The following is a 27,820-nucleotide window of genomic DNA, read 5'->3' on the forward strand; positions in this document are numbered from 1 at the left end:
TTAATTATCCAATTTGTTGATGGTGTAGCAGACACGCTCTAAACAAAAACTTGAGGTTGTCACATTACAACACATGCCTACTTTTAATGAACTATATATTTTTGGTTTTAGGGATGCATACTACTTCATACTAGGCCCAAGAATGAAGCAATAGTTACAATAACAAGCTAACTATATACCAATATACCGCGATATTAGCCTGTTACTAATACCGTGTATTCAAATTTCAATACCGCAGAGCTCTACTTACCATCATTATCTGATATAGTCACAACTGTTATATTTGGACTACCAATAATCACACCATTGAGTGATGAGGATTGATCAATTGTGAGGAGAAATTCTTTATTTTTCTCAAACACATTATCATCATTTATCGGAACATCAAATGGAGCACTGATCTGTCCAGCACGTATTGTCACATTGTATGGTCCAGAACTGTAGTCAACACCTCCTCCTGTAAATTATAAACAGGAATCTTCAATACGTTAAAGTTGAGGATAACAATGTATCCTTACCAGTAGCTGACCTATCAGTACTAAACACACTGATAGTAATATCAGTTGATGATGGGTTACTGAGAATTAGTACAAGTTGTGCTGGTGCATCATCTTCATCAACATTGTATGTTGACTGGTTGAATTTCATAGTCGGTGCTATAATGAATTGTGTACTAATAGTACTTTTCAGTAGTCAGTAAACAGAAAGATCCAGTATACAGTGGAACCTCTCTTATATGCAAAGATATACTGTATGTACTTGGTTTTGTGTGTGTCTGTGTGTGTAGTGTGTGTGTGTGTGTGTGTGCGTGTGTGTGGTAGTGTTGAAGCCTTCTGTAGAACAGTATGGTAGTACATTTTAAGTAGGGATTCCCCCATAACTGACATGTGCAGCCTGCAATGCCTCCCTTTTAAAAGTCATCTAGATTCTAGAAACATGAAAATCACCTTTACAGAATAATACTGTATTAGTCCATCTAACATCAAATGCAGCATAAAAAACAAAACACAGCCAGGTAAAGATTTAAAACACACACAATTTTTGTCTGCTTGCAAGACTGTTGACATTGGAGGCCAAATGAAGCAGTGCACCGCCACCATTGTACACCTAAATAACACACTTATGTGCTTTTTAAGGTTCCAATAAGTGTGTGCCCTCTGCACCTTGTCGTTCCTTTTATTTTCAATCAGGCTGATCATCGTCTTCTTCATGGAATGAAACCTCCTATCAATACTCTCCTTGAGGAGTATAATTACACGCCACAAACTTGTTTAAAGTGCTTACACAGGGTAGATACCTGTAACACTCATGATAGTTTCACATTAATGATCTGTTTTGATTAATAATGATCAAGCACAGAGAACACAATTTTTACCAATCCATTTACTCAATCATGATAACCATACCACTTTATTATTGATCTAGCTGCATTCATAATGCTAGCACAGTGAAAATATGAAATGCAAAAATTTACTTTGTTTTCATTGTAGAATACCTTTTGTTTTCAAAACTTGTATAAAATTTATTTTCTTACATGAAATTTTTTACATAAGATCAAACTTCTCTAATAAAGCAGTCATACACGTTAATCATACAAAATTATTTTGACATGAAAATTTTGTCATGAAAATAAAGTGAATTACGGTAGTGATATGTCCACTCATAGGTGAAAGGTTGACTCGAGATACTCTAATACAACAGTCACCCTAATAGAACAGTCACTCTGGATGCTATAACAAAAAACTAAACAAAGTAATAATTAAAATAAAGTAGGGATTAAAGCAATAGAAAGTAGTGAAACAAGAGATGACTGATGGTATTACAACATAGGTCAGTGGTAAAATCTCTGCTTTGGCATTTAACAAAATAATTGCCAATGTAGGGATTTTCCCACCGACCTGTGCTGTAATACCATCAATCATCTTTTGTTTCACTTTATTTCTTGGATCCTACTTCAAATAATCTTAATATACCAATACAACTATAAACCAGTTGAGGAGATACTTCTGTGTGTTATTTGTGGTTTAATACATGGCTGACTAATTCCTTTTAGAATTAGTTAACTGCAGGAGTGTCTTGTATATAACATCAATTTCTGGATAATAATATAACATAATGTTACTAGCTTACCATCGTTATCTGATATATTCACAACTGTTACATTTTGACTACCAATAATCACACCATTGAGTGATGAGGATTGATCAATTGTGAGGAGAAATTCTTTATTTTCCTCAAATACATTATCATCATTTATTGGAACATCAAATGGAACACCGATTTGTCCAGCAGGTATTGTCACATTGTATGGTCCAGAACTGTAGTCAACACCTCCTCCTGTAAATTATAAACAAGAATCTTCAATGGGTTAAAGTTGAAGGTAATAATATATCCTTACCAGTAGCTGATCCATCAGTACTAAACACACTGATAGTAATATCAGTTGATGATGGGTTACTGAGAACTAGTACAGGTTGTGCTGGTCCATCATCTTCATCAACATTGTATGTTGACTGGTTGAATTTTATAGTTGGTGCTATAATGAAATGTGTGCTAATAGAACTATTTAGTAGTCAGTAAACAGAAAAACACATCAAGACACATGGTAGTGTGTTGTGCGGCTAGGGACCCGCCGATTATGCTCATAATTTTACCTATTATGCTATGCTGCACTGCTCAAAAATTCACCTATTATGCTTAAATTAATGCTCAATATTTACCTATTATGCTCGATTATGCTCAATGTTCATGCCTTAGTTCATATGCTTTGCTACTAGTTTAACACGTTATAGAAAAAAAAGGAATGGCTGGAGCATAAATAATAAATTCTGCTGCATATAAGAGAAAAGATCGATATACTCTAATAAAACAGTCAGTTAGATGATTGTCCTATTAGAGTTACTGACTGCTCTATTAGAGTATATCGATCTTATTTGCAATTGTCATTTTTCCAGCAAGAATTGATACTATCGTACAAATATTTAACCTATTATACTGGCATTATGCTCAATGCTTTTATGTACCTATTATGCTCAAAATTATGCCAGCATAATCGGCGGGTCCCTATGTGCGGCTAAGAAAGCCAGCACTCGACATTTACAGGAAGAAACTAAATACAGTTTTCATGCATAAGTAGTTCTGTGCTCTCTTCTTGAATTGGAATCATTTTTATTCATGCATATTCCCTCCACCTTCAGCACCCCATATACCAAATTTTCCTAATGCAGTCAAGAAATATAAGCTTTCAAAATTTGGCTTAATGCCTTCACTTTTTTTTCTTCGTTAAGGGGCCTTGGGGGCTTAGATTCTTTTTTTCGCACACTTTACAAAAACCATTATAAAATGCAAATGCATAGCTCGACTGTTTTGAGCTTAAGAACGTTTTGTGGCACAATTATGCACCAAGTTTAGTGCAAATCTGATTAATAGTAGTAGAGCTATGGACGATTATTTGCGCCTAAAGTTGTCACACCTACAGGGTAAACTGCTTATGGGAATAACTTTAAAATTGGTATGTGTATAGGTTAACCATCATAGCTTAGAAATCACATTGACAGCTATAGAGTTACAATGCAATAACCAAACAAGTGTAAATGGTGGGGTCAAATACTCTAATAGAACAGTCACTGCAGGGAAAAAAAGGTGTATGAACAATGTCAAGAAAGTTACTAACCAGCATTCGAACCAGGGACCTCCACACTAAACACCCAAATCCTTAACTACTGAGTCGTTGCTATCATGGCTGATCACCTCACTTAATTTCTACTATATAAATGAAAATTCTAGCTAAAATCTACTCAATAGTGAAAAACAGTTAATAAATTTGTAGATCTAGCTAGCTACCGATGGAAGATTGTTCTAGAACATTCTACGTGTGTTCCATTAGAAATCATCAAAAAATGTGTGCTCTATTAGAGCATTACAAACGTAATTTAAATAAACTCTGTAATACTGTACTATTACAACTTCTCTAGTATTCCATTGAATTAAACTAGTCGAAGATCATTTTGGTACAGATCGCAGTGGTGTAGTACATTATTATTAAGACATACTCGTGCCAATCATCGTCATCATAATCATCATTTGTTTAATTGTCATATTTACTGTTGTTTCATTGTGTGTATGCTTTAATGTGTTTTATTTAATTTGTCATATCATAATCATCATCATAATCATCATAATAAGTGCTATGCTAATAAAACGTTTGACAACAGGCTGCAAATTGTATTCTAGCACAGAAGGTGCAGGATTTGCTTTATAAAATTGAGCAACTGCAACTTATCACATTTTGCATGAAAAAATTGAGATACTCTAATAGAACAGTCACTGCAAATCTTAATTGACAATTACTATACCTAATTAACTTGTAAGGAATTTACTTTGTTATAAAATGCTATTGCAAATAAATATAGGCACTACATGTTTTTATTATTTATTATCACATCATCTTCATTGCATCTGTATATAAGAAGAACAATGATTTGTGTAAAAACAAATGTAACCAGATTTTTCAAACCGATCCAAATTTCACATCAGGAAAAATCAAACTAACACCTCCAGTGGATAGCTACACTGTCATACTAATAGTTTTGACACTCAGTACCACTCAAACTACTTGAGGCTGGTTTCAACTGATGTCTTTTCTGGGTGGTGTGTAGAGCTTGAATGGTGTTTCAGGCCTTGTGAAAGACTAAGCTTGGCAAGAATCAGTGGTATACTGTGGACAGGCTGATAATGTTGGCCAGACATTTTTCTGCGGATTTTGCTACATATCAGCCACTAAGAAGTCAGCACAGTCCTGTAATCTCGTCTCTGGAGTCCAGTCATGGTCTGCCTCCATTTTGAGGTCTAACCCTTGCCCACTCCACCACCCCCACCCTTCACCCCTTTGTGAGCACTCGTGATACTAATTTGCTCATTTAACTGCTCAGATTTTCTATCTTATTTGGTGGGAAACTCTAGAGCAGCTACAAGTACTGAAAGTGGTCTGAAAGGTAATAGATTGATGCATCTTTAGTGTAAATTTCATATGCATGCTTACTATCCTTGGAGAGTTACGCTGGCTTGAATTCTTTAAAACTGTTTATCTTGAAACTTCTAATGTGCGATTTGGATTGTTTTTCCAAAATCCAGCCACAAATTAAACTTCAAAGCTAATTATGGTTGAATTTAAGTATATATATATATATATATATATATAAACTACAAAAAGAAGTGAAATCCACACAAAAACAGCCAAGCTGTATAAAACAGGGTGCTGCCTTTAAAAAAGTCTGGGTAAAAAAGTTATGAAATCAAAGGTGGTGTCCATGCAATGGCTGCAATGACGTGTATGATACTAAATTTTAATAATAGCTGTATTAATAAAATTTATCATCATCATAATCATTGCAGCCATTTCAAGGCCACTACTTTGATTTCAAAACGTTTCTCACCCAGACCTTTAAAGGCCACACCCTTTTTATACAGCGTGGCTGTTTTTGTGTGGATTATATCATCCAGTATGCAAAAATTTAATAGTGTAAGCTGGGAAAGGTATTCTGACTTAAAACACCTGATTTTAAAAGCTGAAAAATCAAAAGTGATAGCCATTATTGGCTGCCACCTAGTGTTTTTTCTTATCTGTTGGCACAATGATGATCATATGGAGATACTCAAGACAGTAGTTATATTTGTATTTGACTATTTATTAATATTTATGTAATGCTCTAAATAGAGCATAGAATTCCAATATAACACATGTAGAATATTGTCTAGTAGAACAATTTACAGGCAGACCTATAAAATTACATTACTATTAAAAATATTAAAAGTAGAACTTTTGTTTATGAGATAAAGTAACTTACAGTAGTGGTCCAGTGTTGAAAGATTTGGGTGACAGGTGTGGGGGTCACAGGTTCAAAATCAGGATATGTGTGACTGTTCCATTATTTCAACCCCACCATTTTATATTTGTTGTAGCTGTTACTCCAATTTCTTTCAGGCCATTACAATGCAATGTTTTGATTGAAAGTCAAGCACAGAGGGATTTTCAAGTTATCCAGAGGGATTTTCAAGTTCACATAAGTGGCTTATCTTATAGTTGTGAAGAAAGATTTACTCATTTAAATTCACAATACTGTGAGTGTTTATCAGATTTGTGGCATCTTGCTATGTGAAATTATCTCCGTACACTCTTTATCCACACCATGCAAACTTCAAGGGGTTGAATATAAAAGTTTGAACTTTATTGCTATTTTTGCAAAGTGAATAAAAGAAGAAAACAATTGATTTTGGCTAATTTGCTTAAGAAGAAAAAATCTAGGAAAAAATCAATACTTGGGCAGCCAATATCTGATACTAAGTAATCACAATCCTTGAATCTTACAATCAATATGATTTTGCACTAAAGAGTCACGAAGTGACAACGGAAAAGGCTGGTAATAGTACTGAGCAAATTGTTGGCATAATAGATGCATTTTTTAACTATGCACAGAATGCACACTTGGTTCCTTAAATTGTTTTCCAAAGAATGTGTGTTTATGCAAAGATACATATGTGGTCTGTGTGTGTATGTGTGTAGGGGATAGTATTGAGGAGGCCTTCTGTAGAAACATATCATCATAAAAAAACAACAGCTATTCAACTATAAAACAGTTGAGAAGACATTTCTAAGTGCTATTTGTAGTTTAATACATGGTTGACTATTTTCTTTTAGAAAAAGTTTAAAGAAAAATTAGGAATTTTAGGTTTGATTAGGGATCATAGAAAAAAGTAGGGAAACAAAGGAGGTCGCCTATGCCTGCAGATATACGTACTACTGAACATTTAAATTTCTAATCACTCTACACCCAAGACCTATGGATTCAAGACCAAGATTATTATTTTTGATCATTAGACAACTATACCTCTAGGGACCTGCAAGAAGGCTAACAGTAAGCCTGTGAAGCAGAGAGTCAGAAACCTGTAACTGAAAACTACGCTGGAACCAGAAAAAAATCCCAGGCCAGGTGGTGACTTGATCCAAAGACAGCTTGCAGTCTAGGCAAGTGTCAGACTGAGTTAGGGATTAAATGTTCACTAGTATATCTGCAGGTGTAGGCAATCTCCCTTGTTTCCCTACTTTTTTCTATGATCCCTAATCAAACTTAAAATTTCTAATTTTTCCTAAATTTGTTTGTTTACTTTTTTGTAACATAATTATGACTGTTGAACCCATGCATACTGCATCAAAAGAAAGAAGATCCCCAGAATCATTTTTTTTGTTTTTTTGTCTGAACGCGTGCTCTAGCTATCAAATATTGCTTGAAAGTACAGTGGCCATTATGCTTTGCTTTCAGCTATGCTCAGCCCATTACACAGTACTACAAATGAAAGCAATAGAAGAAGCGCCTCTGCAATCAATCCAGTCACCACAAAATCTGATGATTTGTGCACTACAACTATCAATTACTGCCTCAAAATTGCAGTGGCCATTATGCTTTACTTTCAGCTATGTTCATCCCGTTACATAGTGTTACAATTGAAGAAAAGTGTTAGAATCATGTTACTGTGAATCAACATCTTGGGATGTCAGGAAAAAGAAATAGGACACAAAGGAGGACAAAGGTAAGTCCATGATGTGTGCACTGTACATACTGCAGTATGCCAAAAGGCACATTTCCGAATGAAGCGATGTCGAACAGTGAAAAAATCAAGCTCATAACCTTATATTAGCCATTATCAAACCATGCTTGCCTGAAGGCGTCAGGCAGGCAGGCGAATGGGCAGGTGGGCGGGCAGGCGGGCGGGCAGGCGGGCAGGCAGGCAGGCAGGCAGGCAGGCAGGCAATTATTTAGTAAAATTCCATTAAATAATTTTTATTAAATTTTTATGGAAGCTCTTAGGATTGTACTGAAGGCACTTTTGGGCTTGGTTATGCCTAACCAATACTGCATGCCAAGGTGCCAGGATGATACAATGAAGCTGGTTTTTTATTTTCTTGGCCAGAAAACCTCAAATCTCCATGATCCCTAATATACTGTACTGTATGATTAGTTAACTGGTGGGGTGTCTTGTCAGTATGCAGCATCAATTGCTGCATAATAATACACAATGTTACTAACTTACCATCATTATCTGATACAGTCACAACTGCTACATTTGAACTACCAATAATCACACCATTGAGTGATGAGGATTGATCAATCGTGAGGAGAAATTCTTCATTCTCCTCAAACACATTATCATCATTTATTGGAACATCAAATGGAACACTGATCTGTCCAGCAGGTATTGTCACATTGTATGGTCCAGAACTGTAGTCAACACCTCCTCCTGTAAATTATAAACAGGAATCTTCAATGGGTTAAAGTTGAAGGTAATAATGTATCCTTACCAGTAGCTGATCCATCAGTACTAAACACACTGATAGTAATATCAGTTGATGATGGGTTACTGAGAACTAGTACAGGTTGTGCTGGTCCATCATCTTCATCAACATTGTATGTTGACTGATTGAAGTTGATAGTTGGTGCTTTAATGAATGCAATAACATAGCGCTTGCACTAATAAATATGATCAGTACATTATTACAAGTATTTCAAAAAAAATTGGAATTTTCAAGTAGAGTAGGGGCCATAGTACATCAATAAAAAGTACTGAAACAGGCTGGAGTAGTGCACAACATTAAATCTTAGTAAAACCATAAGAAGTGTTATATCCCTACTGTGCTCCAAGATACCATAATGGAAATGTACAGTAGGGATATAACATCTCTTATTGCTTTACTATGATTTAATATCGTGCACTACTCCAGCTTGTTTCAGTGCTTTTTATCGATGTGCTATGGTCCCTACTCTAGTTGAAAATTCCAAAGTTTTTGTTTGTTAACTTTTGTAAACAATATTATCATGATTGGTGAACCCGCGCATACCGCATTTGAAATGGTGCTGCGCGCCCCAGCTATATCATCTGAAAAGTGAAGTATCCATTACTCTTTATTTTCAGCTATGTTCAACCCATTACACAGTAGTAAAAATCAAGAACTAATGTACTAATGTACTAATGCCTAATGTAATGTACTAATGTACTAATGGACTAATGTACTAATGCCTAATGCCTAATGCCTAATGCCTAATGCCTAATGCCTAATGCCTAATGCCTAATGCCTAATGTACTAATGGACTAATGTACTAATGCCTTCACATAAGTGTAGCTTGGTAACGAGTTAGGCTACTGGCTTTCACTGCTAAACATTGCCTCAGCCTGACAGGTGCCTTTCAGAAACTAGCTGAATTTTCTTGCACGTGTCATGTAACAATCAAGAAACAAACGTTTAGTAATTTAATGAAAATCTATTTAATTACCAATGAGTTATAACGTGAAAACTAACCATACATGCATGTACCAAGTATGTTTTGAGGTCCCTTTATACATGTAATGTTCAGAAACTAGCTAATGATAATTATAATGCAAAATGTCTTTTAATATCTTACTAGTTCTTCTGTTTACTTGTAGGAAAAAAGATAGACAGAAGCCAGCATAGCTATACAAGTACAAAAAGAAATGATATATAATCCACAACAGCCCAACTGTGAAAAGGGGTGTGGCCTTTCAAAAATAGGCTAGTATGAAAAGGTATGAAAAAATGTGAAGGTGGAGGCCAAGAAATGGCTGCAATATACGGTCACTTAATTTGTAATGTAATTAAGCAACAGTATAATATCACTGCAACCATTTCTTGCCCACCACCTTTGATATAACATATTTTTATACTAGCCTATTTGTGTAAGGCCACACCCATTCTCACAGCTGGGCTGTTGTGGATTAGATTGAATTTACTGCTGCAGTAATTGAGTTGGCAAGTCATACGTACATAGTGTAGTACATTATCATACAGTACATGTATGGTAGAACTGTATATTAAGGATTATGAAGGACTCGGCTTTTCCAGCCAAACATATCACTCAAAATCCAGCCTCAATTTTCCTTTATGACAGCCTGGCAGCATCAGTTACGCAAGCCAAACCCAAAAATATCTTCAGAGTTCAGACCAATCCCAAACCCTTCCAAAAAGTTTCTATAGAATTTAAAAAACTTTCTAGTTAACAAAATTTTATGCTGACTGACTGAGCAACTAAATAACCAACTGATGCCTCCAGCCGAAGCATAACTCAACAATGGATAAGCCTATGCATATGGGTTTAATTTCTTCACTGTTACACAACATTTTGACAATGCAAGGTGTCAATTCTTTCATTATAATTATAGTATTACATGTATAAGTACACAGTTGGCAAAATCACAGAACAGAATTTGTATTCTAATGTTACTGGCTTACTATCATTATCTGATATATTCACAACTGTTACATTTGGACTACCAATAATCACACCATTGAGTGATGAGGATTGATCAATTGTGAGGAGAAATTCTTCATTCTTCTCAAACACATTATCATCATTTATTGGAACATGAAATGGAACACTGATCTGTCCAGCAGGTATTGTCACATTGTATGGTCCAGAACTGTAGTCAACACTTCCTCCTGTAAATTACAAACAGGAATCTTTAATGCATTAGAGTTGAAAGGTAATAATGTATCCTTACCAGTAGCTGATCTATAAGTACTAAACACACTGATAGTAATATCAGTTGATGATGGGTTACTGAAAACTAGTACAGGTTGTGCTGGTCCATCATCTTCATCAACATTGTATACTAACTGGTTGAAATTAACAGTTGGGGCTAGATGCATTTTGAACAATGCATACACTCTAGGTTACTATCCTTTAAGATCACTCACCATCATTATCTGATATATTCACAACTGTTTCATTTAGACTACCAATAATCACACCATTGAGTGATGAGGATTGATCAATCGTGAGGAGAAATTCTTCATTTTCCTCAAACACATTATCATCATTTATTGGAACATCAAATGGAACACTGATCTGTCCGGCAGGTATTGTCACATTGTATGGTCCAGAACTGTAGTCAACACCTCCTCCTGTAAATTATAAACAGATATCAACATGGGTTAAAGTGGAAGGTAATAATGTATCCTTACCAGTAGCTGATCCATCAGTACTAAACACACTGATAGTAATATCAGTTGATGATGGGTTACTGAGAAGTAGTACAGGTTGTACTGGTCCATCATCTTCATCAACATTGTATGTTGACTGGTTGAATTTCACAGTGGGTGCTATAATGTAATTATACCATTAAGTTGTCAGTCAGTAAACAAAATCATTGGTAGTAACCAAGAGTCATTTATTGGCTGCCACTTTTTATCTACAGGCACAGTGATGATCATATGAAGACACTCAAGACAGTAGCTATAATTATAATTTTGACTACTTGTTAATATTTCTGTAATGCTCAAATAGAGTATGGAATGACAATACGACACATGTTAGTAGTAGGCCTCAGGGAATTATGCCAGCATAATTTTGAGCATAATGATGGATCAAAAGAATTGGGAATTATTCTGGCATTTTGAAGTGATTTAAGAGCATAATTCACATAATATACAATTTTATGTAGGTTGATATCAAGATACTCCAATAGAGCAGTCAACTACTTTAATAGAACAGTCAGCAGAATAATCTTTACTCTATTACAATTGTAACTAAGCATCTTGCCAGCTAAAATCTAATAGAACAGGATGACTACTACTCCAATATCTTTCTAAACATTATAAATTGCAAAAGGTGAATAATTTTTATAAAAACTGTGAGAACAATGAGTTTATTTTGGGAATAATAAAAGCATAATGATAATTTTTGGAGAGATTTGGAATAGAATAATGATGAAAATTTGGAGCATAATTCCCTGAGGCCTAGTTAGTAGAAAAATATAGTTTGAATTGGTAGACCTATAAAATTCATACATAACGTAAAGTAAATGACAGCAGTCGAGCAGTGGTCCAATGATTAAAGATTTGGGTGACACTGGTTCAAAATATTTTTAAAATATTAATTTTACCATGTTGTGACTAATCCATTAAAGTATTTCAACCCCATCATTTTACATTTGTTGTAGCTATTACTCCAATTTCTTTCAAGCCATTGTAATGTAATGTTTTGATTCAGAGTTAAGCACAAAATGTCATTTAGTGGTTTACACCATAATTGTGAAGAAAGATTGAATCTTTTAAATCTTTAATATTGTGAATGTTTATCAGATTTGTAGTTATATCAGTGAAATTACCTATACCATGCAAACTTCATGGTGTTGAAGTTATAAGTTTGAACTTTATCAATATTTTTGCGAAGTGAAAACCTTAATCTCCTTAACATCAAACTATTCGAATAGAGCAGTCATACACGTAAATCGTACAAAATTAGTTTCACATGAAAAATTTATCACAAAAGTAAAGTGAATTATGGTAGTGATATGCCACTCATAGGTGAAAAACTGACTTGAGATACTCTAATACAGCAGTCACCCTAATAGAACAGTCACGTATGTGTAGCTGGATGCTATAAAAAAACCCAAACAAACTAATTTTAAAATGGAGTAGAGATCTAAGTGATAGAAAATAGTGAACAAAAGATGAATTATGGCATTACAGCATAGCTTGGTGGGAAAATCTCTGCTTTGGCATTTAACAAAATAATTGTTATAAGATGCCAATGTAGGGATTTTCCCACCAAGCTATGCTGTAATACAATCATTCATCTCTTGTTTCACTTTTATTGCTTGGATCCCTACTTCAATTTTTACTTAATAATCTTAATATACCAATACAACTATAAAACAGTTGAGACAATACTTCTGTGAGTTATTTGTGGTGTAATACATGGCTGACTAATTCCTTTAATAACTGCTGGGGTGTCATATGCAGCATCATTTGCTACATAATATACTGACTTACCATCATTATCTGATATATTCACAACTGCTACATTTGGACTAGCAATTGTCACACCATTGAGTGATGAGGATTGGTCAATTGTGAGGAGAAATTCTTCATTTTCCTCAAATACATTATCATCATTTATTGGAACATCAAATGGAACACTGATCTGTCCAGCAGGTATTGTTACATTGTATGGTCCAGAACTGTAGTCAACACCTCCTCCTGTAAATTATAAACAGGAATCTTCAATGGGTTAAAGTTGAAGGTAATAATGTATCCTTACCAGTAGCTGATCCATCAGTACTAAACACACTGATAGTAATATCAGTTGATGATGGGTTACTGAGAACTAGTACAGGTTGTGCTGGTCCATCATCTTCATCAACATTGTATGTTGACTGGTTAAAGTTTGTGGTAGGAGCTGTAGTGAATTGTGTATTAATAGTACTATTCAGTAGTCAGTAAACAGAAAAACACACTATAATCTAGTATGCAAAAATACTGTAAGTTGGAAATAATATTTAGACTTTAAAAAAAATTATTTATTAAAGCTTTACAGCACAAGTGCTGAAGGTCTGTAGGACCAGGCTGACTTGAAACACCTGAGTTGAAAAGTTGCAAAATCAAAAGTGGTAGCCATTATTGGCTGCCACGTATTATTTCTTCTTATCTATGGGCACAACGATGATCATATGGAGATACTCAAGACAGTAGTTATAATTGTATTTGACTATTTGTTAACTGCAATTCTGCAATGCTCTAAATAGAGCATAGAATTCCAATACAACACATGTAGAATGTTGTTTAGTAGAACAACCTACAGGTATACCTATAAAGTACATTACTATTAACATATGTGACCCGGTCTGCGAAAAGGGCTCTTATAGCCTTTCCAATTATCCATGTTTGGCTAATCATAACTCCTAATCTACTAAAGCTATCACCATGTAATTACACCCACAGCTACTGCCAGGTTAGGGTTGTTGAGTGACCAAATTGTAGGCTTGTACCATATTCACCAGTCAAGTTATGGGTTACCATATATATGCAATTGGAAAGGCTATAAGAGCCCTTTTCGCAGACCGGGTCACATATGTAAAGTAGAATGTGGTAAAGTAAATGACAGCAGTGGCCCACTGATTAAAGATTTAGGTGACAGATGTGGGGTAGCAGGTTCAAAATCAGGATAGTTTTGCTATGTTGTGACTATTCCAATAAAGTATTTCAACCTCATCATTTTATATTTGTTGTAGCTGCTACTCCAATTTCTTTCAAGCCATTGCAATGCAATGTTTTGGTTGAAACTTAAGCACGGAGTGGTTTTCAAGTTATTTCCATAAGTGCATGGCTTACCCTATAATGGTGATTCTAAATACTGTCAGATTTGTAGCATCTTATTATGTGAAATTACCTCTGTACAGTCTTTATCTGCTTCAAGGTGTTAAAGTTAAAAGTTTGCACTTTATGACAATCTTTGCAAAATGAGCAAAAGAAGAGATATGTTGGCTATTATAATCTCCTTAAGAAGAGTAATATTGAGGAACACTTGGGCAGCCAATATCTGATACTGAGCAGTTGCAATCCTTGAATCACAGAATCATTATTTGTGACCAGATTTCACATAACAAGGTTTCCACACACACAAAATCAAACTTACGTTTTTACCAGAAATAGATTGCTGGCCTAATACACTATCATATTCCACACTGTACTTCCTTCAGGACTGGCAAGTCTGGTTTCTGTGGCAGCTTTCTTCCGACCCTGTCAAAGCCACGAGTGGGAGATTGGTGCCATTGAATGGCCATGGCTTTGTGATAATGGTGTGTAGTGAGCTGGGCCAATAGTGTTCTCAGTCAATTTGGAGTGATTTAAGGGCCATGGAGGGCCATGGAGAGCCCAAACGTGGCCTCTGGATTCCAATTGTCTTCTTGCTTCATTTTAAAAGCTTCCCAAAACAGGGCTAATTTTGGGTTTCAGAAATGTATACACCCACTCAGTGATAGCTAGTAAATAGATGCATACTTGGTGCAAATTGTGCTTGCACAGCTGTAGGCACTGGGAAGTTATTACACAATGATTACTTAAAATCGCCATATCTCCTAACGAAGCTTTGTGCGTCGAAGCCGGGTTTTGTCAAATTCAGTCACATTTGTACTAATGACTCAAGAAATGCATTAATTTTGTGGCAAAAAGGGCTGGTAACAGCATTGAGCAGAATGTTGGCATAATTATGCAATTTTAAACTATGTGCAGAGTGCATTATACTTAATTTTCAACTTTTTTCCAAACAATGTGTGTTTATATAATAGTTAGACATTAAAACACAGGATTCTACAGAATGTGGTAGCCAGAAAGGCCCTGTGTTGTGATACCTGAGCAAAGTAATGGTGCTACTACAGGGCCTAATGTTTTCTAAATTCTGTAGAACGCTGTGTTTCAGTGTCTAACTTCTTTAGACCACAGTTTATTGTTGCACCTTCACAGCTGAGACATACTACAGGATTTAGATACCTGTAATTAACCAATGAAATTCGAGTATTTACTGTTGCTGTGGTCTCAAATACTGATATAGGATTGCTTTTAACCCAGCCTTTGGTGTTTATAATTATCCAAGGCACGTTCTAAACAAAAACTTGAGGTTGTCACATTACAACACATGCCTACTTGTACTGAACATATAATTTTGATTTTAGGAATGCATACTGCTTCATACTAGGCCCAAGAAATGATGCAATATATTTACAATAACAAGCTAACTATATACCAATATGCCATGATATTTTCCTGTTACTAATACCATTTATTCAAATTTCAGTACCGCCAAGCTCTACTTACCATCATTATCTGATATATTCACAACTGTTATATTTGGACTACCAATAATCACACCATTGAGTGATGAGGATTGATCAATTGTGAGGAGAAATTCTTCATTTTCTTCAAACAGATTATCATCATTTATTGGAACATCAAATAGAACACTGATCTGTCCAGCAGGTATTGTCACATTGTATGATCCAGAACTGTAATCAACACCTCCTCCTGTAAATTATAAACAGGAATCTTCAACGCGTTAAAGTTGAGGATAACAATTTATCCTTACCGGTAGCTGATCCATCAGTACTAAACACACTGATAGTAATATCAGTTGATGATGGATTACTGAGAACTAGTACAGGTTGTGCTGGTCCATCATCTTCATCAACATTGTATGCTGACTGGTTGAAGTTAATAATTGGGGCTAGATACATTTTGAGCACCAAATTATACATACACTCTAGGTTACTTTTCTTCAAGATCGCACTCACCATCATTGTCCAGTATGGTGACAACTGTTACATTTGGACTGCCAATAATCACACCATTGAGTGATGAGCATTGATCAATTGTGAGGAGAAATTCTTCATTTTCCTCAAACACAATATCATCATTTATTGTAACATCAAATGGAACACTGATCTGTCCAGCAGGTATTGTCACATTGTATGGTGCAGAACTGTAGTCAACACCTCCTCCTGTAAAGTATATACTAGTGTATATGAAACCATTCCTCAAGATAGTGAAGCAAGAGCTATGTATATGTGGGTAATAAATATTAATACAGTAATGGTACACAATCATGTCCTTTAGCACACTGACCCACACTTCATGTTTATCTGTCTATAAACTAGTGCATTACTTATTCTTTAAATAGCTACAATGAATACTTGTGAGTTGTATTGTACTAGGGATACAGTTTAGATAAGGCCACTGCAACTAAATCTTTTGTTTCTCAGACTGAAACTAGTTGAAAAGTGGGTCGGTAGGTATAAATAAAATAATAATAGGTGGTAATAATTTTTTTAAACTGAAGTTATGGCAACATGTGTAACTATGGTATTTGATAGCATTCGATGACAAACTATTAGTTATGGTTAGTACATCTAAATGATCGAACGTCCATCCAAAGTCTGCTTTTACAACTCTTCTCGTATTAACCAAGTTCGCTCCATGCATACCAGATATGGATGGCCAACAACACATTGACGCCTCAAACTCACGCAATCAAACACGTGATCTTCAAAAATGAACAAAAACATTTCATTTACAAATTTTATGGGTCAGTCGGGTCTGAGAAACAAGAAATTTAGTTGAAGTGTCCTAACCAACTGATAATAACACACATTTGGCATCAACTTATATCACAATTAACAATGTTACAAAAATAGTGATGTAATTCACATATGACTAGTGTCTCCAGTAGTTGACTCTCCAGTAGTACTCCACCCAATTAGAGACAGATTATTCAAAAATTTACACAGCGTCTCACAGTAGCATGCTAAATTAAATCCAGTGCAGATTACAGTACAATTTAGGTATGTACTCTGGTGATGCCCGGGTGGCCGTACATGGGAAGTACCATATAACAATGATCCAATTGATGATGCCATTTTAGTCCACCTAAGGTTATAATTTTTACATTTGTCCTATAGCCTGTTTCAAGCCCCAAACCAGTTTTTTTACTCACATTATCCAGTGTTTTGTACATCAACCTGTGTATCCAAGAGACACCAAAAGTAATGGTACGCCTTTGTAATTTTACATGCCTGCAATGTAATCACTGGAAATCTCAAAATGGTGCATGCTTTCACTGAGGTATCTTGATCACCTCATGTTAAGCTATCCAACAGGTGCTCATTGGAACTCTAAAAGGTATACACTTTAAAACAAGGATCCCCCCCCCCCCAAAAAAAAAAAACAAACAAAAAAAAAAACATTGAATCTAGACTTAGAAATCAGAACAATTGTGTAGAAGCACATTCAAGCAATACAGAATCTGCTAAAATGTAATTTTTGATCTGCTCACAGTACCTGCCTGACTACAGTTGAAAGACTAGAGGTTAAACTATGCACCACACAACCAGTCACTTTATGGTTCACAGTATTACTGTACTGTATGATAAGTTAATGGGTTAAAGTTGAAGGTAATAATGTATCCTTACCGGTAGCTGATCCATCAATACTAAACACACTGATAGTAATATCAGTTGATGATGGGTTAATAATGTATCCTTACCGGTAGCTGATCCATCAATACTAAACACACTGATAGTAATATCAGTTGATGATGGGTTACTGAGAACTAGTACGGGTTGTGCTGGTCCATCATCTTCATCAACACTGTATGTTGACTGGGTGAAGTTGATAGTTGGTACTGTAATATACATGTACATGCATTACATAGCAGACAATTCAAAACAAAATTCACCATCATTATCTGATATATTCACAACTGTTACATTTGGACTACCAATAATCACACCATTGAGTGATGAGGATTTATCAATTGTGAGGAGAAAGTCTTCATTTTGCTCAAATACATTATCATCATTTATTGGAACATGAAATGGAACACTGATCTGTCCAGCAGGTATTGTCACATTGTATGGTCCAGAACTGTAGTCAACACCTCCTCCTGTAAATTATAAACAGGAATCTTCAATGGGTTAAAGTTGAAGGTAATAATGTATCCTTACCGGTAGCTGATCCATCAGTACTAAACACACTGATAATAATATCAGTTGATGATGGGTTACTGAGAACTAGTACAGGTTGTGCTGGTCCATCATCTTCATCAACATTGTATGTTGACTGGGTGAATTTCATAGTCGGTGCTACAATGAAATGTGTACTAATAGTATTATACAGTAGTCAGTAAACAGAAAGATGCAGTATAAACACATTATATTATCCAGTATGTAAAAATAGTAAACTGTGTCAAGTATATATTTGGCCTTTAAAACATCAAAGATAAAAAGTTGCAAAATCAAAAGGTGGCATATAACCAACAGCTATTAATTTTTATTGGCTACCAATTTTTATGCCTTCTTATCATGATGATCATGTGAAGACACTCAAGACAGTAGATATAATTGTATTGTCACTATTTCCTTATGCTCTAAATAGAACATACATCACATGTAGAATGTTGTCTAGTAGAATAATGTATATAGCTTGAATTGGTAAATCTTCTGTATGGACACAATAACTTTTTTTATTACTAATAAAAAGATTTAAAGTAGAATTTTTATTTATAAGGTAAAGTAAATGACAGCAGTTGAGCAGTTGGCTAGTGATTAAAGATGGGTGACAGGTGTGAGGGTCACTACACTGTAGTTCAAATCAGGAAATTTTTTTTGATATTAATTACCATGCTGTGACTGTTCCATTATTTCAACCCCATCATTTTGCATTTGTTGTAGATGCAGTTTAAATACCTTTAAACAAAGATAAAGTTGAAGATGACAGTGGCCTCAAGTAATCATCAATATAATTGACAATAATAGGTACAACAGTACATTGAAAAGAACAATAGTGCATGCGCTGTAGCACGTGGCAATGAGTGACCATCACGTGTTATGCCTCTGAAGTCAAAAGACAAGAGGTTCATACTGCTATCGTAGAGGGCAGCTGCAAAGAGTGTAATGGCAAAAACTGCAGACAAATCTGCCTCTGAGGGCCCCAGCAGAAACCAGATCATGAGGTGAAGTGTCCAAGGATTTTACTGCAGCGGTAGGCAAGAAGAGAAGACAGCACTGGAATTCTGCATGAGAAATGATCGAAAACACCCCCCCCCCCTTAACAGCACCCAACATCCCAAACATAGTTCAGTAATGGTAAAGGCCATGCCACAGTCTAAGGATGCAATCTTGACTACAACAAGATCAAGCCGTTGCACATGAGGTAATACCAGCCAAGTAACACATTGAGGCACCACGCTCCAACCATCAACCTCCTCCCAACGAACTAGTAAAATATCCAAGATTGTTGTAACAGGTCATCAATGATGATGCACTAGGGACAGCTTGATGCATAAACGTTTTATACATGTATGCCATGGGCAGAATTTGTTACTCATCTCTCTTTTGTATAGATGTTGACATGTATGATCAGTTGTCATTTATACTACCATTTGTAACCTGCAGACTGCAGGTTGGACTCTTATACAAGAATACAGATACTTGAGTGAAAGGTCACCCATTGTACCTCACGGTCCTCCTTTCTGTGACTTAAGGCATTTAGAGCATAGAATAATTCTGGGCACCAAATTCCTTCCTTTCCCAAGTATCGGCACACCTGGAAAGTAAATATAAGTCCTTAGACCCTATTTAGGCTGTTTTGGGTGGGTAATAAATCGCATATACTCCACCTTGTTTTTTTCTAATATACTCCCAATATTCCATGCCTTCAGATGCAGTATAACATATGCTCAAAATCTGAGTTTGTCCAATTGCTATGCATTGATCATCGGCAGTGATTTAATGACCGCAATCATTTTGTCACGTGAGGATGCATAGTTGCCATGGCGCTAGTATTATCGCAAGAAAACCAGCTACTTTTGCTGAGCCTACAGCAGAAACAGACGTGGATGAGGTAAGTAATCTTCACTCGTGCACTACTAAGGGCCTGAGGGTTTATAAATTTCATAGACTTCCCGTTGTGCCTGTATAACTATTATTTGTACCCAAAAATATTAGGTTGGAAAAAATACTATATTTTTAATCCAACATGGCAACCAGGACCAGGTACATTTACCAAACCACTACCACTAACACCAGTTGGTGGGAGGCGAAGAGCTACCAGTGCTGTATGACCCTGGACTTGCTGAAGGTCAGTTATTGACAAGTAATCAACATTAACTGATACTCCCATTCTTTTCAGGCCATTACAATGTAATGGTTTGATTGAAATTTAAGCACAGAGTGATTTTTAAGTTATTTACATAAGTATTGAATCATTTAAATCTATAATACTGTGAATGTTTATCAGATTTGTGGCACCATATTACCTCTGTACACTCTTATCTGCACCATGTAAACTTCATGATGTTGAAGTTCGCGCTACTTTTGCAAACTAGCAAAACAAAGAAAAATTATAGCTATTTTAATCTCCTTAAGATAAAACAAAACGTTAAGGAAAAAAATCAATCATTGGACTGCCAATATCTGATTCTGATATTGAGGAATCACAATTCTTGAATCTCAGAATCTAATTTTGCACCCAAAAATCAAGAAATGCATTAATTTTGTAACAAATTTGCAGCAGAAAAGGCTAGTAATTACACTGAGCAAAATGTTTGTATAATAGATCCCATCCAAAAACAGCTTATAGCTGTAAAAAAAGTGCGCATCCAAGTAAAGCAGAGTTAACTGCGACAAAAAGTAATGATATCATAATGTGGCCATGTGCGAGGTGTGCAAGTTGTAAAATTAATATTAGCTAATCAGATAATACAATGTTATTGTTAAAGTGTTAATGAGAACTATGTGATGCTGCTAGTTTTTAAGTGTGTGAGCATCTTCATAAATGCCACATAAATTTAATTCTCAATAAAGTAATGTGTATAGATTCTCTGATAGTAATAAATAGTTTGAGTTTGGCCACCTTTCCTCTGTTCGTAGCATTGCTGTATACAGGAAAGGCGGCCAAACTCAAACTATTTATTACTATCAGAGAATCTATACACATTGCTTTATTGAGAATTAAATTTATGTGGCATTTATGAAGATGCTCACACACTTAAAAACTAGCAGCATCACATAGTTCTCATTAACACTTTAACAATAACATTGTATTATCTGATTAGCTAATATTAATTTTACAACTTGCACACCTCGCACATGGCCGCATTATGATATCATTACTTTTTGTCGCAGTTAACTCTGCTTTACTTGGACGCGCACTTTTTTTACAGCTATAAACTGTTTTTGGATGGGATTTCAATACTTTTTGTTAGAATAAGCAATGCACTGTTGATAACAGTAGGTGAGTTTCCATGGTTTTGACAGAAACCCCAGATTACAGTGACAGAATATTAAAGTATAACTGTAATTTTAGTGGCCAGGGCCGCCCACATTGGGGGTAACTGGGGTATTTTGCCCCCTACCACAGCCCGAAAGGGGCCACTTGAATACCTGTTTAAAGAAAGATCGATATACTCTAATAGAGCAGTCAGGTTCTAGACCCTTCCTTGCCCCTGGGCCCCTCTTTAACACTTTTCCCTGGGCCCTCTAATTTCTCTGGACGGCCCTGTTAGTGGCATGCAACTGCAGTCAATTAACACCCATTTTAACTAGTAAACCCTTAACAACACTTTGCCTTTCATCTTGTACTGCATTGAAACGATCAAGATACTCTATTAGAGCAGTCACAAAACAGCTGTAACACAGCAATCAATATTTAGCATAGTTACAACATCTTCTTAGCATCGGATTGTATAGTTTAAATTACTAGCTACTTACAGACTTTACAATATAAAAATATGGCACTTGTAGAAATGTGACTGTTCTATTAGAGTATCTCGATCTACTTCAAGCATTGACTAATTCAAAAGTGAAGAAGCTACACCCCTGCCAAGAGATCTTGTGAAATGAAATGAGAATAGTAAAGAAAAGGCAAGTATGTACAGAGACAATAGAGGGGCACGTAATTATGTCCTGTTGTAAATAAACGCCTTTAAAATTTATATTACTACTAAATAGACGCACCAGAATAGGCTTGTGTAGCTGTTGTCTCCAAGGTTGTCTTATTACTTGTCTTTTCGTGTTGAAGGGATTTAGTCGCAATTGGTGAGTTTAACTATACATGTATTTGTGTTGTAAAACTTAATTGTAAAAAGGCGATTAGCACATATCATGATAAACATGTATTTGTCACAGTAGAGTCTCTCACGAAGTCACGATTATTACGAGACATTGGACCAGGGTAAAAAGTTTACTGCTATATTTAGAGGTTGTAACGTTTGTATACCTTAGTATCTTAATAAATAATCCCCCATGATCACTAATCACTAATAGTACAGTGAAAACTGGTCATTATTCAGGCCGTAGGGACAAACTTTTCTAACCTTGCCTTTTACAGAGGTGGCTGCATTATGCGGCCTTAAAAAAAGGTAAGAAGCATGCTGTTCTAACTGGCTATAGAGATGGATTTAGTGTATGACAGCGTATGAGACAGTGAGTGCTGGCAGCAAGGGGGCAGCCAATCTGTTAGAGCACCAAAAGCACTGCTTCAGACATAGGCAGTTGACTGTCAGCCTCAAGTGTAAAAAGTTTCACTATTGGTCCTTATAAGCTCCTGATGAAGAAAGTGATGAAGTCATTATCCATAGGATATATTTTTCAGAGTATCCATTTCAGTTCTACAATATAGTAGCCAAGCATAAGATGAACATAACACAGCATTCCAGTAGTTTAGTGGTGACCACAACACTGCCTGAGTTAAACTGTGGTGAGATTTGAGACTATCAGAAGCCCTGGAATGTCTTCAACACATGAAATACCAAATATCTAATGCCTGGCTTTCATCCACAGTGGACCTGTCTTGGTGGCCACTTGTACAGAAGGGAAACAGCTGCCACACAGTCTTGCGAGCGAAACAGCTAGTTGCCACACCCCTTAATTATCAATTTGTAAAATCTTTAGCAAAATTGTGTGTGCGAGCAAGTGCGATGCGGCAGTGCCGTGTATATGGTTGCTGCCTAGCAGTGACACATCACGATTATTGAAATCACAATGCGTTACTGTATCATCCATCTAAATACAATCTCTGAATGTGTCATTTTGTGTAGAGAGCAATCTTCCACAAGAAGTGACCTGCAAGTTTCAGTGTATATTGTTAACCATTAATATTGTTCACAATATTGTGAACTATATGTACAGTGAAACCTCACTTAGTGGCCACCTCTTTAATAAGACCACCTCATTATATTGGCCACCTCTAATAGGTCCCAAATATAGCTAAGCATTACTTATGACCTCATTAATAAGGCCACCTTGTTATTCAGGCCAAATTTTTTGGTCCCACAGCCTGCCATATTAATGAGGTTTCATTGTACTTATGTGAATTTTTATTTTTCGTAACTTTTTTTCAGGTTTACTGATGGGCACTATGAAGCATTGTTGACTGGTACGTGTATAATGTGGTGACTTGAAATGCTAAAACAGTACGGCATGTCGTGTATGTACATGTAATGTGTTGTAATGTGTCCACACATCCACACATCTTAGAAATAAATATAATTGTATTCTCTATAAATAGTCAGTTCCATTGTGCCACTGGGTCATAAGTTGGTTGAGTATGGATCATCCAGGGCACTTGAGTCACATTTTGTCCTGGCCAAGTGGATCTCATCCACTGACAGAATATACAGGATCAGATCACGTGTATAAATTACGGTGGAACTTGTTTATTGCCACCTTCACTCATTCAGCAGGTAACAGTGTATAAATTCTCATGGAATTGGCTTTTCAAGAGTGGTTGTCTTTCTATACTAGTGGCCATTAAGATAGGTTGTACTGATAGAGTGTACATACTAGAGATGCAACAATATCCTCCACTTAGTGTCGTTTGATAGTGATGCAATGGAGACTATGTATTATTGCATTTAAATACTATACTATTATATTGCAACTCTAGCACGTATTTATAACAGGAATGTTTGTTAACTGTTTAGACATACTGGAGCCACACCCACTCATCTGGATTCTACAAATGGAGTCATACCAACTTGTTGTCATCATACTTACTCGTTACTCCCATTGTGTTTGGATGAATATACATGCCGTCATGTGAGACTTGCTACCATGGCGGGCCACTGGAAAACATTTGCATAGCAGTTATATTACAGTCATTATTGTACAATTATTACATTATTGTTGTGAAAAGTGTTTGGTATTCATGTGTCTCCTCTGTATGTTGTAATTACATGTGTAATTTTGTGTGGGGGTGCTATAAAATGCAATAATGCATGGTGACAATTGTATTAGGCGATTTTGCACACTTCCTAGCTACATGTGCTAATTACTCACAGCTTGTGTCAACAACTGGTAACCGCAGTTGTACTCTTGTGTCATTCTTTAAGCCGCGCCCTTAGAGGACGAATTATGTAGGGGCAACTAATTTCAAAATGAAGGATGGAATGTAGCACCATAGATTATATCTATGGACTATAATCTATAGCAGCACACTTCTTGGTGGCTATATGTACTGATTAACTACATAGAGCGCCAGTTCATCAATACCCAGTGACCGCAGTTGTGCTCTGCATCATTCTTTAAATTCCGAGTAAAATTCTTAGAGAGCAAATGACGTGGGGGCGACTAAATTCAAATTTCAAACTAGCCATTCTCGAAAACAAATGTTTCAATCTGAACGAAACTTTCAGAACAGTTTAAAGACACATTGCCCTACACGCCAAGCGAGTATTGCGGAAAACAACAATCTGGGATTTGTATTTGGCCTCTAGGTCGACTGAGGACGACTGAAACTTTGTTTGGTGCTGAAATCACGACTGTAGGGTAATCATGTATGGTGAAATCGATGATGTGAATCTTGAGGTGATTGAGTGAATACTGAAGCGATAACAGGGCGATCAATGTTTGGAATGCACAAAGGAACGCAAGGCATACACCTGCGGTTGCGTCTAACCGCATGCGATAAAAAAAAATAAAAATAAAATAAATGAAACTTCCCCTTTGATGTCGGCAACCTCGATCACGAAACAATCGGCATGGATTTGCTTCACTGCTTGTGTGGTAGTTACTAGTGACACGATGAGTTCAACTCCAGAGTTTCAGAGGGATAGCGTAAGTGACGGGTGGATTACAGGAAGGCCGAATTTGACAACGTTCATTCTTGTAAAATCCTCACGTAGTGGTCGCGTCATTTATTGTCTGCGGCGCGCGTTTCTGCTTTACTGGCCGCGCGACTCACTACCGTGAGTCTTGGTGTAGTTTTAACTATGCACAGGATGCACACTTGATTTTTAAAATAATATTGTTTTCCAAAGAATGTCTGTTTATGCAAAAATATATTGCTTTTACTTGGTCTTGTGTGTGGGAGTTTATTGATTCCTTCTGTTGAAAAATATCATCAAAACAAAATAACTAAACAACTATAACAGTTGAGAAGGCACTTCTCTGTGTTATTGGGGGTTTAATACATAGTTGACTGGAATTAATTACCTGCAGGGACTTGTATGCAGCATCAAATGTAACTTAATATTACTGACTTACAGTCATGATCTGATATATTCACAACTGCTACATTTGGACTAGCAATTGTCACACCATTGAGTGATGAGGATTGATAAATTGTGAGGAGAAATTCTTCACTTTCCTCAAATACATTATCATCATTTATTGGAACATCAAATGGAACACTGATCTGTCCAGCAGGTATTGTCACATTGTATGGTCCAGAACTGTAGTCAACACCTCCTCCTGTAAATTATAAACAGGGATCTTCAATGGGTTAAAAAGTTGAAGGTAATAATGTATCCTTACCAGTAGCAGATCCATCAGTACTAAACACACTAATAGTAATATCAGTTGACGATGGATTACTGAGAACTAGTACAAGTTGTGCTGGTCCATCATCTTCATCAACATTGTATGTTGACTGGTTAAAGTTTGTGGTAGGAGCTACAGTGTATAGTGAATTGTTAAGCAAAAGAATTTTATATAACTACATATTATGTATATATCTATGTGAAAGCTGGTGAGCTACATATGTATGTTCACTCTTAAAATAAACCTGAGTTTAAAATATTTAAATTAAAACAGTAGCAACAAATGGCTGCAGTGATGTTATCATAGTACTGTGTAGTACTGTAAGTACTGTATCATGAAGGTTAGGGCTTTCTCATCAGAAAATATCGACAAGAAACCAGCCTTTCAATACATTCACAGTACCTTAACAATATTGGTGACTTAAAATGTTCTAACAAGTTGCTCCAAAATATTATTATTTTAATTTAATAATATTCCATACTGCCTAAGTGATTCCTGCAGCCAAACACAACTCAATAGTAGTTATGGCTACAGACTTGATTTTTCACTGCTAAATGTTTCAGCCCAACACATTCTTTTATTGGCTTGCTGCAGTAAGTACACTACACATATAATCAACTCGTGTCACACCGCACATACTCCATTTCTTTTATATAGCTGACAGCAGAAGGTATAACTTTGTTGTAGCTCATCAATGGTTTTGCGCTACCTATAATAAGAAAAAATGGAAAATAGTCTGTAATGTTTATACTACATCTCCGACAGCCAAATTAAGTAGTAGCTTCACGTATCATTACCTGTTTGTTTGGCTGTGCAATAGACTGTTCATGGTCAAAAATAAATAATAGTTATATAGACACAGTGTGGAGTCTACAGACAAAGACCCGAGTCTGTAGCATATCAGTGAAGCAAAGGGCACTACTAAGGGCCCAAGGGTTCAAGACACACGGTAGTGTGTCGTGCGGCCCAAGAAGCCGGCACGTAACCCCCGTGAGTATATTGACAGGAAGAAAGAAAACGCAATTTTCGCACCTCCGTAGCTCTGTGCTTCCTTGATGAAACACGACGATTTTTGCTGTGGACATGCCCTCCAACTGCAGCACTCCACATTCCAAATTTGAGCGAAGTCGCTTAGCGCGTTCCCGAGATATGCGACTTCAAACATTGGCTCAGTTTCTTCGTTTGTTTTTTTTCTTCTTATTTTTCTTTTTCTTGTCGTACACTTACAAAAACTGCTATACAACTCGAACGCCATATCCGATTGCCTTGAAATTTGGCACACAGAAGGGGGATGTAAAGTCGCATCTCGGTACCACCTTTGGCTGGAATACGATAAACAGGCAAAGAGTTATGAGCGATTATTCACGAAAAATAACACCAATAAAAAAAATTATGTTGTCACGCCTACAGGGTAAACCGCGTATGGGAAGAAGCTGAAGATCGGTCCGAAAAAACCAACAGTGTATAACAATTATGCAATCGAGATCAGCTAATAAAAAACGACTGCTTGCCACGCCTACCAGATAAACCGCTTGGGGTAATGCTTTGAAAATCGTTGTACAGATGGAGTAATCAACTTAGAAAGGCTCATCAATGGTGTAGAAGAATCAGACTTAAAGCCACGGAGTTATAACACGAAATCCAACTTGGTGCAGCAAGT

The 27,820-nt window shown here is 36.2% G+C and overlaps 1 protein-coding gene and 1 long non-coding RNA gene across 2 annotated transcripts; one reads left to right on the forward strand and one right to left on the reverse strand.

Moving 5' to 3' along the window:
• LOC136251522 (adhesion G-protein coupled receptor V1-like) lies at positions 1 to 27,415 on the reverse strand. The gene is made up of 22 exons (XM_066044251.1): positions 27,388 to 27,415; positions 26,155 to 26,292; positions 25,885 to 26,091; positions 18,346 to 18,483; positions 18,078 to 18,284; positions 17,886 to 18,023; positions 16,138 to 16,344; positions 15,933 to 16,070; positions 15,665 to 15,871; positions 13,113 to 13,250; positions 12,845 to 13,051; positions 11,033 to 11,170; positions 10,766 to 10,972; positions 10,570 to 10,707; positions 10,301 to 10,507; positions 8,357 to 8,494; positions 8,089 to 8,295; positions 2,399 to 2,536; positions 2,131 to 2,337; positions 519 to 656; positions 251 to 457; positions 1 to 38 (listed from the first exon to the last, which is right to left on the reverse strand). The coding sequence occupies exons 1-22, from the start codon at positions 27,413 to 27,415 to the stop codon at positions 1 to 3; spliced, it is 3,516 nt and encodes a 1,171-aa protein (XP_065900323.1).
• LOC136247570 (uncharacterized) lies at positions 22,356 to 24,611 on the forward strand. Its single transcript, XR_010697663.1, has 3 exons — positions 22,356 to 22,437; positions 23,742 to 23,813; positions 24,324 to 24,611. It is a non-coding gene; the product is annotated as an uncharacterized lncRNA (long non-coding RNA).
• Positions 27,416 to 27,820: the final 405 nt, after the last annotated feature.

Source organism: Dysidea avara, chromosome 1, assembly GCF_963678975.1.
Source record: "Dysidea avara chromosome 1, odDysAvar1.4, whole genome shotgun sequence".
Lineage (NCBI taxonomy): Eukaryota > Metazoa > Porifera > Demospongiae > Dictyoceratida > Dysideidae > Dysidea > Dysidea avara.

Coding starts and splice junctions, on each gene's coding strand:
- LOC136251522 (XM_066044251.1), bottom strand. CDS start 27,415: ATGGCGTTCGAGTTGTATAGCAGTTTTT. Junction 26,092..26,154: donor TACTGATGGATCTGCTACTG/GTAAGGATACAT, acceptor TATAATTTACAG/GAGGAGGTGTTGACTACAGT. Junction 2,537..8,088: donor GACTGTATCAGATAATGATG/GTAAGTTAGTAA, acceptor ATTTCATTATAG/CACCAACTATAAAATTCAAC.